This window comes from Ambystoma mexicanum, chromosome 11, assembly GCF_040938575.1.
Source record: "Ambystoma mexicanum isolate Mex_15411 chromosome 11, UKY_AmexF1_1, whole genome shotgun sequence".
NCBI classification, from domain to species: domain Eukaryota; kingdom Metazoa; phylum Chordata; class Amphibia; order Caudata; family Ambystomatidae; genus Ambystoma; species Ambystoma mexicanum.
The window spans coordinates 336,843,143-336,855,293 of record NC_090934.1 but is presented as its reverse complement, the minus strand read 5'-3'; the positions used below and the strand labels follow the sequence as shown (position 1 = coordinate 336,855,293).

At 44.8% G+C, this 12,151-nt stretch overlaps 1 protein-coding gene across 2 annotated transcripts in view; it reads right to left on the bottom strand.

Moving 5' to 3' along the window:
• Positions 1 to 12,151, bottom strand: part of SLFNL1 (schlafen like 1) — a 1,086,638-nt gene that overhangs the window by 496,665 nt on the left and 577,822 nt on the right. For both annotated transcript variants that reach the window (XM_069623052.1, XM_069623053.1), the window contains exon 4: positions 8,653 to 9,324. In XM_069623052.1, the coding sequence (XP_069479153.1) occupies positions 8,653 to 9,324 (672 nt within the window). The remainder of the gene's footprint in view (positions 1 to 8,652; positions 9,325 to 12,151) is intronic.

Genomic DNA, 12,151 nt, shown 5'->3' with positions numbered 1-12,151 from the left:
TAGTTTTTTTTGTGTTTTTTGTGCTCGGATCCTCTTGTATGGATAGGGACTTCAGGTCTTTTGCCACTTGGTGTTTTTTTGTGCCAATTGTGGGTTGAATTGGTGCAACCTTACTATTTTGGTCTTCGACATAACCACCTTTGTTTCTCTAAATGCAGTCAAGCATGATTCATATTCAATGCATGTGTCTGTCGACAATTTATGGCTTTTGATAAAAGTGGCAACATTTGTGTTGATATTCTCAGTCTATTTAAACCGTTATTTACTTTAAGTTTATACAACCAAGTCCTTTTGTCTTTTTTTTTTAAGCGTTTTTGTTTGATTCGTTCGCTCCATGTTAGAATCAGAATGCTATGGTCACTCTTTGTCGTTTGGAGGATCTTCAGCAGAATAATTTTATTGTAAGTTTCTCTGTCGACAAAAAAGTAATCTAGCGTTGCGGTTGCGTTGTAGGAGGCCCATGTTGGAGCCCCCTGTTGATCCCCGCACACATTACCGTTTTATAATCAGGTCGCCAAAGATAAAATAAAAGGATGGAGTTAAATATTCTGCTCTTAGATCATCAATATTCTTGGATTATTGCTATTTGGATGAGCGGGGAAGGATGAATGCATCGTACCACTTTTCCATTGGAACTGTTTTTTATGATGGTCCGTAGGCCTGCCGATGGTCTCGCCGTTTGGCTCTTCTACGCTTTGTTCAGTAGGTATGTAAAACCATCCAATTTCGGAATCTCTTGCATCCAACATTCCTGTATACAAATAATATCTGATTCTAGCAGCTCTTGATTGATGTTTTTGAATAGGTGGCTAAATCCTTGCGTGTTCCAGAAGGAGATCCGAAATTATTTGAATGGCTTGGGCATTCATTCGGTCTAGTTATTTCCGGGTGGCGATAGAGTCTCTTCTAACCAGCCCCATGATATTTTTGTATCAATTTTCATCACAATAGGCATTTCATCTGTTGTATGTACGTCGGTATTGTTAGTTGGTCGGCCTTTTATCCTCATGCGGAGGGCATTAAGCCCCCACCGAATCGTAGGGGAGAATCCTATCGGCATGGCATTTAGATCAACCATGGATTGATCCTTTGATGGAGATTGAGTTTTCGCAGGGCGTGTTGTATCTGTGTGTTTTTTTTGTCCTGCTCGGTTGCCCGACTTTCGCAGGATTTAAGATCGAAACTGAGAACCCTAAGCTCGTCTACAGCCGAGCACAATAGGTTAGTAACTGCTTTAGATGTTACGTGGATACAGATACAATCAGTTGGAAGGGACACGATTTTAATGTCCTTTGATTCCCTAACATGCAGTTGTGGTACATTGTGGAGTAATCTCATAAGATTTGCCCTATTCAAGATTAGGCCATCTTTGGCTTTTAATACTCGTTCCAATATAGGTTTGTATGTAGTGTCTGCTTTGTCATTTGCCTCTTGTACTTATAGAGCAGGTTTTGACTCCCTTCTGGTCGATTCTCCCTCAGGCTGTTGGGGCATGTCATTATGTTTTCTCCTTTTTGCTCGATCTTACTTTGACTGGTCTATCATCACATTGAGCAATTTTCGTTGTTTGTTTTCTGTTTTATTTTTTTCTTCTAGAAATTCTCTTTTTTCTTGTAAGGTTACAAAGTGACAGACATTGTTAGGCAAATCATGTTGTTCAACCTTATTTTCCATGTTTGTATGAGGGTACTCATTACTTTCTTGACTTTGTAGTTCAATTAGACTGCAATTTTCGTACACTGATAAGAGCAATAATGCTTCTTGGTCACTGTCAGTTAAGTTTCTCGTCTCGGACTCTCTTGTGGAAGGGATGTTGATGAATTGTTGCTCTCGTTCATGTTGTTTTTTTTCTTGATGAACCAACTGACTCTTGTCCGTATGTACAGTTTGCCCATCACCATTGACAAGATTTTCAAATGATATGATATGATATGGCATTTATAACGCGCCTATACACAAGTGTTTCAAGGTGCAACAAGGCAAGGGGGGGAACAAAGGGAGGACTGACAGCGATCCTACTAGGACAGGTGTCATTCAGATCGCGCAAGTGCATGGGGAAGGGGGGGAAAGGAAAAGTGCTCAGGGGGAGGGGAGAGGAGGTGAAAGTGCAGTACATGGGAAGTGGAATAAAGACAAATAAAACAGCCAGCTAGTGGCAAGTGCAAGGAGGTGCAGACGTAAGTGCTGGTAGGGGGACTGAAGGGATACAGAAAAACAGTCCCCAAGTGCAAGGGAGTGCCAGGGAGGCAGTGCAGATGGGCGATTGAAAGGGCCTGGGCCAGAGATCAGAAAGGGTGGCCTGGTAACCAGTATCAATTTCAGTCAGGAATTCAGCAAGGGAGGGGAGGAGAGAAAGCAGAAGCGAAGAGGAAGGTTTTGAGGTGTTTCCGGAACCGGAGATGGCTCCCCTCGAGTTTAAGGGAGGCAGGAAGGCTGTTCCAGAGAGAGGACCCTGCCGAAGAGAATGATCTGTCACCAACTCGTTGCTTGGAGAAGCAACTGACCCTAAGGGAGTTGGAGGCAGATGAGTGAAGAGCTCGAGAGAGAAGATATTTAGGAAGGGAGAGTTGAAGGTAGTGCGGCCCCAGACCCCAGAAGGCCTTGTGTACAATGCAGAGGGCTTTGAACTTAATCCTTGCAGCCACCGGGAGCCAGTGCAGAGATTCCAGTCCTGGAGAGTCTCGCAGTCCTGTTCTGGATAAGTTGCAGAGGGCAGAGAGTGGAGGCAGGCAGATTTAGATAGAGGCTGTTACAGTAATCCAGCTTGGAAAGGACCAGGGCTCTGGAGACGGTGAGCTTCTGGGGGAAGGAGAAGAAAGGAAGAATACCTCTAAGGAGGTGCAGCTGGTAGTGTGACTTCTTAGAGACGTCAGAGATGTGAGGGGAGAAGGAGAGTGCAGAGTCGAAGATGACCCCAAGGTTTTTAGCCTTGCAGGTGGGAGTGGGAGGAGGGGCAAGAGAGGCCGGCCAGAGAGGTGCAGTGAAGGAGGGAGTGGGTGTGCCGATGAGTAGAATCTCAGTCTTACTGGCATTAAGGCAGAGGTCGTTGGCGGCACACCATTCCTGGATGGCAGACAGACAGTCAGAGATAAGGGAAGGAGAGGAGGAGGACGAGGGTAGCCTGAAAAGGAGCTGGGTATCCACCACACAGCACTGAAAGTTGGGACTGAGAGCGGCGAAGTGGTGGGCAAGGAGTGCCAGGTATTGGTTGAACAGCCAGGGAGAGAGGTTAGACCCCTGGGGGACACCACAGGTAGAGAAAAGATGTCGGAGAGGAAGGACCCAAGTTGGACCTGGGAGGGTCGGTCAGAGAGGAAAGAAGTCAGCCACGCCAGAGCCTGACCAGTGATACCCAGGTTATCACGAAGACGGTTGAGCAGGATGGCATGGTTGACAGTGTCAAAGGCAGAAGAGAGATCAAGCAAGATAAGAACGGATTTAGATTGCGGATAAAGTTACGTGTGCTATCGTTTGATGTTTGTTTAGGCAGATTTATCATTTTTTTGTTTTGGTTTTCAGACTCATTTTTGTTCTTTTTATTATGATTCACAGGCATTTTCTTTCTGGCTCCCGAGTCTTTCCCATTTCTGTCATTAAGATTATCAGTGTTGAATACAGCAAACAGGTCCTTGATTTGTTTTTGAGTGGACTTCCCATCCGTATGTCCTGTTAAGGGATTCATCTTGTTATTCAGTTTTCTTTGACTTTGCTCAGGACATATTGCTGAATTGTTGCCTGTCGTTTGACTTGTAGTGCCCATTGTCGTTGATTCCGTTGCGCTTAAGATTTTGGATAGCTGTGAAATGCTCAGTTCTTTTTTGCTTTCTTTGGCCATGGGCACATTCTGTGGTTTCCGGTTGAATTCCGTGGAAGTACTTTTGTCATATGTCCTGCCACTTTGTTTATTGGTTTCTGTTTTTAAAAGATTGATTGTATCACTGAAGCAGTGGAGGAAGGCTCTTTTTTCTTCTCATGCATCCTCCATTAAATCAATCAGTGGCATAAATATGCCATTTTCAGAATCTTTCTGCCTGGCTGTCCTCTCTTTTGTGGCTTCATTGTACGCAACCACAAATATCAGTTTGAACTGCATTAGTGCCAGCAAAGTAGTTTGATCTTTGTAGTTCTCATGAACACAGCTCCTCCGCATTGGACTGGAGATTTTCCGATTTGGCAGCCTCCTGTCTGGTTTCACAGGCTTTCTGGCTCAAAGGAGGTCAGTTTGCAAAATGTTCTTCATCTTCACTCTCACTGTCTGATGATGCAGAAGGGTCACTTGCATCACATTCTTGGTTCCCTTTTTCTTTTCCTCTTGATTGATTCACGAAGGACTGTCTCTTGATAGCTGGTTGCTCTTTTCTAATTTTATGCAACATTTGGCTAGCTGATTCGTCTCGCCTTAAAGGTTTTGATGTTTTTTCCGGGGCCATGTGCAGTGTTGATTTATTGGGATCCACGTCTACGATGGAACGTTTGGCTCTCCTCGGTTGGGGAGTGGAAGTTTTAGATGGCTGTGAGAACTCTCCCATGTGTCCCTCTTCTGAGTCAAAACCTTTTGGGGTTGTGCCTTTTGTTCCATCTTGTTTTCTCTTTTCGGGTGCTGAGCTGTTTTCACTCCATGCCATCTCCTGCCCTTTGGCTTCTTTGGCTTTGTTATTTTTTGTGTTATTGGAATGGGAGCCGATATTTTCAGTAGTGTCCTTTGTGGGGCTAAGATTATGTGGCCACACCGTCAAGTCACACCGACCTGATGCCATCAATAAATCATAGATACTTCCTGCCTTGCTCGCTGTTCATCATGTGCGATTGTTGCACTTCGTTGGTTTGTCTTTACTTGATTATTTTGCTGGAAAACGGACTTTTTTGTCTTGAAGTACCATTTTATAGATTTTGTCTCAGACAGTGATTTGGCTCTATATCTTGTTTTTTGGCCGTGTATTCAATTTTGTAGCGCACTGGCGCTAGGCGCTTTCCCGTTTGTGGTGGCTTGATCTTTTACAAATACCTTTTTTGTCCTTTTCATAAATAGTGGTTTTGTTCCTGTGGGGAATGCGCTATGTGTATCTTGACGTAGTGTGAAATGCGTCTTTGGTGGATTTTCAAACTTGTCGCTTTCCATCATTTGACCATTTTCAGGATTGTTATTGATTTGCACTGAGAGATTGTGTTGTCGAATATCCACCAGTTCGCCCAGAGCATCTACATAAATTGGTGAAGCTACACTGTCTGAGTAATTATAGTTTTTATTTGTGGTCTTGCAATTTTGCTGTCGCAAATTTTTTGAGTTTAAAAAATGCTTCAGTCGCTGGGTAAGCAAAGCACCTCTTCATCTGGTTTCCTGCATTCTTCTGATCCTCCGTCCCTCTCTCTCCTCCCTCCCGCCGCAAGCCCTCACTAACGCGTCCCGAGGTTGTCGAACCAGCACTCCGCCTCCTCCGCGCACCCGCAAGGTACTCCCCCAGCAGCGGCAGCAGGGAGCCAGCGCAACACGGTTAGGCCGCGGGAACCGCAGGGGCATCCTCAGCGCTGCGAGGGCCAGGTGAGACCTGCATGGGGGAAGGGGGAGTGATGGGAGAGGGGGCTGAGGAGAGCAGGTGTAGGGGCTGCCTTGCACATACTTTGTCCGCTTGCCCTGCAGTCTTCTTTTCTCAACTCATGGGCGACCTGCGAGCTTTGTTGATCGATTAACTCTGATGAGTTGTCACTTATTTCTACGCCACTGTTCATTGTTGTGATCTAGATTCCCCGCTTTTCGGGGAAGGTCGGATTGAGCCTCTCTTTCTTCTCGCAACCAACTCCAAGTTCGTAACTTTGTGTGGCTCCGTGTACGGCGGGGGCCGTGCTGTTTAGACTCCATTCCATGGCGTCCCTCGGCGCCCATTGCAAACACTCTGTGGACGCTCCGCGTCTAGAGTGTATTTTACAAGCAGGGGGTCCGCCTCCAAAACAGCAATGGAAGAGATACTGGAATTCGTGCAGGCTTCCTCACAGCTCCACAGTCTACCACACTCTGCAAACACTCTGCCTAATAATATTTGATTCAATCTCACGCTAGTGACAGTGATGCATCCTCCATCACCAGTCCTTTCCCCTTTACCTTGCCAATACACTTTCTTTCCTTGCATCAAACCTACTATTATACTCCAATTTATATTCCGTTTTAGGACCAGTCTGTCAGAAATCCTAGTTATGCCACTGCATAGTAGTGTTCAGTCCTGTCAGGAAGAGATGGTGCACATCCATATTTTCTATGGGGAGGCACATATATGACACGTGCACAGGTCCATCTCTAATACACGTTCATAAGTGGGGTGTACGCCTGCTTTATCCATTTGCATGCCTGGCTGTCCCGATTACTTAGGCAACATGTTCATGCATGTCTGATGACATATACAGAAAGAACCTCAGCAAGAAGATGCTAGGCGATAAAATGCGCATGCGAAACATGTTTGGTCATGCGTGTGGTCTCATGCAGAAGAGATGTGACCCAGCAGTTTGGGCTGGCCTGCCCCTTTTGGGGTGGGACCAAGCCTGATTTGCATATGGCCTTTCCCTTTTTGTAATGGTTTGGCAGGCAAAAGATGGTCTGGCAGGTTGCCCAGAGCAATGCCAGAGGTTAAGATTAATTCAAAACATTCCAGCCAGCACCTCTTTTGTTTTGTTCTTGTGAAAAATGAAAGCTCAGGCCTTACAAATTTTAAACATTAAGTGCCATTCTAGTGGGTATTCAACACACTTTGAAGTGGGAGGAATCGTGCATGAATGCTTCGTGGAAAGCTGACATTATAATATGGATCTGTTAAAGTAATTGGTTGCATGCAATACAATAACTTTCTATTGGGAAGTATTATAAGAAGTTAGCATGGTGGAAAGTAATGGATGGACATTACTGAATAATTAGCTTTTCTTTTTTTTCGTAGCCTCTGCAATATAACACCTAAGACATGAGAATCACAACCTTCTTCCCATGGCACACAGTTCAGAGTGATTCCGTAGATTTACCATTGTATTAAGACTTGTGACGTTGCTCAGAAAAAATCCCAAAAGCTTTGCTGAGGGCTCTGTGGGAACATGACGAAATTCCATCTGGTACCTTGATCCTGCATCTCGCCTCTTTTTTTTATTTTTAGCCTTGCTCCCTACTGGGTGGTACAAAAGCGCAAGGAGGCACAACTGAAAAGAGTTCAGTAGGCCTACATTACTTAAATTTGGCGTTGATGTGTACTTTTGCACAGAAATGTGCACATGTAAAAATGACACCAGTGTAAATATGTACCACAGCAGTGCATTTCTGCACCAGGGTAAAAATGTGCAAACATGTGTATCGTGAATGCAAAAACAGTTCCGTTTTCAAATTTCTGGACACTATATGATAAGCTGCACTTAAACTTTGTACAGTACTTACTTGTGAGTGTATAGGCATTTTGGTGAATTGACAGAACTCCCCATCCATTTACGTAGGGGGGTTTGCCACTAGGGAATGGGGTGGTCCGGCCACTACCAGATGTGCGAGGATAGATGGCGCCAGATCCCGCACCTCGCCACTTCCTCTATGACGCAGCAATAACCCAACCAGGACATCCATATAGCTCTCAACCATTTGTGTTGCAAAGGCGGGTGAAATCACCCGATTTAGTTTTTGGCGGCAGAGACGCTCATTGGAATGAATGGGCGTGCAGGAGGCTTGGCGGGTGATACATCCCTTTACAAGGCTGGTGACACCCGCCAAAAGCGTGTGAGTTGAGAGCTATTTTCAAGCCCCAGCTGGGAGAATGATTTGAATCCCCCTTTGGCCATGCAGAAACAATTCCTGGTATAAAACAGCAGATTGTAATAGAATGGGCCAAATCTGTCGCAGAGGCCCAGAGTGCCCTCAGACTATAATGGGAGCATAACAGCTGAGTCGAGCAGCAGAGCGGCGGAAATACACCCCCTAAACCTGGGAGGGCGCAAGGTGCTGCGGGACAGAGTACTGCACGTATAAAGTCGCTGAACTGCCAGGTGAGAGTAGTCCAACAATTAACCAATGCGTGGAAGTTGCTTTTTAAGCATTTAAGAGACAATTACGAGGACAATGGGGGAAGCCCAATTCTGAAACATGACCTCACACTAGAGGGCCCAGCCAATCACAGGGACCAGCACAAATAAACACATTATTAAGGCCCTATAAAGGAGTCTGGGTGAGCACAGCAAAGGCAGCAGCAGACCGGGAGAAGTAACACGTGTCCCTCGCCACTCCCTGCCAAGACTGTACTACTACTTGGTACAGGGTGTCAAATTTGCTGGATTCCCCACTTGCTACCCAGGACCTTATGCAAGGGGGTGATGTCTGCCAGAGGTGTATAAGAGACCTACACAAGTCAATGTTGGGAAACGCGAGATCTAATCACATTTCTATTTCATCACTTGTGCCATTGCTGGAGATTCTTAAACCAGATAAGGTTTTATTTTTTAGAGACCTACTCTAAGCCACCAGAGAGAGAGAGGGGAACGACTGAGGCAACTCTTTGGTGATTGAAGCTATGCCCACTCGGTTAGACACAATTTATAGGAACAGTGTCACACTGAGACGTGTTCTATTTGATGTGTTTAGACAGGTTATACAGTTAAAGGGAAACAGAAGCAGTGTTGAACTAGCTGAAGAGTTCTTACCTGCCGACACCATTCTTGAATGGCACTTCCGGACAATGGTCCTTGAACACTGCCATCTCTACGCAGGTACACCTCCCCTTGGTCGGTTTCGTAAAGCAAAGGCTCTGCCTGTGGCGCGGGACGATGTACCGTCAACCTGATCACCTTGAGAAATAGTCCAGTGTCACCAGGTTTGATCACAGATACGAAGGACAAAGAGTAGGCCTCTGGAAAGAGAGGAGGCTTAAATCCTTTTAGAATGGAGTCTATAAGCAGTCTTATCCGATCCTCGTCTTTGTGGTTACACTGCACCCCTAGGACAGAACCACTGTCATCAACCCCAATAAACAGATTGCCACCTTCACTGTTGAGGAAAGCGCAGGTGTACTTGCGCACATGGTGCTTGAGGGTCATGTTCATGTACTCCCCTCCTCCACGCTTGAATTCCACATTTCGGGTTTCATTGCCCAAGAGGGCTCCAAAGAAAAAGCGCTCCTTGCCCACAATGATTTGATGGACAATAGCGCTTTCTGACTTTGTGCTGGCCACGACGCCTGACTCTACCCACTCACCCGAAGGGGTGCTGGCTCTGCTGGAGGACAACAATTGTGAATCTTCCTCCATTTCACTCTTTTTTTTTCCTTTACCCTTAAAGGCTTTGTGCATGAGAGAATCATCACTGTGTCCTTTCTCCTGTACATAACATAAGAAAAAAAGACATGCATATGTTAGTTTTTCCCACAGCGCAATTTACAGTGTCATGAAAGTATGTATGATTATTCTCAAAACATCCTATATATATATTATTCACTACGAATGGCTGTGCATTGGGGCATGGGCATTTGCCCAGACATCCTTAAACTGAAAGCCAGCCCCACCTCTCCTAAATCTCTGAGTGGGTCCGAAGTCCAGCGTAGTTTCCCTCATATAAAAGAAGAAACAAGAAGCATGTCTCTTGGATGCCAATGGACAAACATTTCAGAATTGTATCCATAGATACACATTCTGATGCTTTCCGATGGAGTGCATATGGTGCATGCTTACAAACACTTTCATTCCAGGGTGACTGTTCTAAAAAGTGTGCATCAAGCCAAGTGTGCATTATAATTCACACATGCAACCCTTTTATCACAAACATATTTGTCAAATATAAAGATTTGGGTTCATTATTCTGCTCCCAATATTCTATTCGATTGTAAGCAAAGCAGCTATGAACTGCCATTGGTGTTATTTATCACCTCTCCCTTCATCCCGGGGGGATTTCAAAAGAGTACAATAGACGTGCACCAGACGTGCATTTTGGAATTATAACCTTCTATCAGAAAAAAATGTATTTGTTTATTCTAGGTTTGGTAATGTGCTTTGCCCAGTAAGACAACTGTAACCTTCTTAATATGACTACAGTATGTACTGGAAGTGATGAATAGACATTTTTATTTTTTTAAACAAATATCCAGTTTACAATGTTAGTACAATTTGATAATTTGCTTTGTTTTACAAACTTTATTTTACCAAGAATACACAATATTTTGTTTTTTGAAATGTCCTCTCTTCTTAGAAGTCTTGATTTGTTTCTTCTATAAGCTCCTAGGCATTGTTCAATTTTGAGTGATGGCCACCTATTGGTTGGTAGTGCCGCTAAACCTCTACATTTGGTACTATATCCACAAATATTAATAGTAAAAAAAATGACAAACACAATTGTTCCTCTGTTCCCATATAAAGTCTATCAGAACCCCAGAACTGTGTACTCCCCGCCTGCCCCTGCATGGACAATGCTCCCTCATTGAAAAAAAAAAGAAACAACCAAGAAAATGGCTGCCATGGAAAGGGAAAACGGAATCCGTTTTCCCTTTCCATGGTGGCCATCGGGAGCAGAAGTGCTAGGAACTCAAGTGTTACCAGCTCGTCTGCTTCGAAAAAGGATCAAAACGAAGGTAAATGGGCTTGGGAGTGGGTTGGAAATAAAAAAAAAAGCGTCCCCACTCCGAGACTCCATGCGGCTGGAGGCTTTCCTCATCCCTCGCCGGGGAAGCAGGAACAAGAAGGTAAGTGAGGGTCAGGGGGAGGAGGGAGGAAAGGGAATTTTTTAAAAAAAAGCCTTAACCGAGTACCCAGCGGGGAGCGAAGGCAGCCTCTCATACGCGGAGAGGCTCGGAGCGGAGATGGCCCCACTTCCAGCCTCCTCATTGGCTGAGGGGCTACCACGCCCCCCACCAAGGACAAGGCGGCTGGAATCCCGGCCGAGAATCAAAGGATTCTCGGCCGGGTAAGGACCCGGCGAGAGCCAATCAGAATGCGTGTTGCATTCTGCATGACTCTCGCCGGGTACTAATTAAAAATATGTGACCTCCCCTTGTATGGACAATACTCCCTCATTGCGATGGTGAAATGTCTTCAGGACACACACAATAACAAAGTATGTCTCCAAATACTAGGCCTGTCCTCACCTCAGGGGATGCCTCTGTCATTCATGTTATCACTCTACTTCTAACCATAAAAAAACAAAGAATCTCCCATCTTCAAGATATCTATGTCCTCTCTGGTCACATGCTGCCAGTAATAACTAGGGTGTCTCTCGCCAACCGCTAGTTCCTGATAATCGTCTATGGGAACTCAGAATGGGGAGTAACTAAAACCATATTCAGGCAGTAAATTAGCATTACAATTGGCGGTAACAGAGATTGTTGCTGGATGAATATCCTCCACTTTACTTCCAAATGTAAAGGGTCTCATTGCAAGTTTGGCAGTGTGGGAAAAACAGCAGTAATTCCATTCCTGCCTAAAACAGTGATGGTAAAAGAATAACCACCACTTTTTTCCCACACCGCAAACTTGTCATAAGGCACAAAGTGCTTGATTTCATGTTTGGCGTGATTTCCTTGGGGAAAACGGTCAAATGGATTTACAGTTAACACATGCAGTAAGCATGCATTAACTTGAAGGGTCCTGAAAGCGAACCCCAATTTACAGGATCACCCCTTAAATATTTTGGGGTACCCCCTGATCACGCTTCAAACCAGAGTAAATACACCCCTCTAGGGAATTAAGGCCATAAGTCTTTCTTGCAAGAGATAACAAACTTTAATCTTTACAAAGATGAGGATTGGGGTGATTGGAAGAGGACTCTGTCTTCCCTGGCTGGCTCTCAGGTCCTGAAGACTGGTGCTGGGCCTGGGGCTTAAATACTCTTGACTTGGTCACTGGATACCGGCAGAGCTCATACAAAATTGTTCTTCTTGCCACAAAATGGATGCTGCAGAGTCTTCCTTTCTTCATCATCAGCAATTTCTGGCATGGCTGAGTTCCGTTTGGGACAAGCTACATAATATTATGCTGACTAGGCAGGAATACATTGTCGCTCTTGTTTACCATAATTTACTATGTTATAAACACTCATACATAAACACATCTTCCTGCCATAATCCCAACACTTCATTCAACATAATTAGATTTGACCTGGTCCAGTAATTTCTACAAAAAAAAACTTGTTTTCCTAGAACTCTTTATGTCGTGCTGA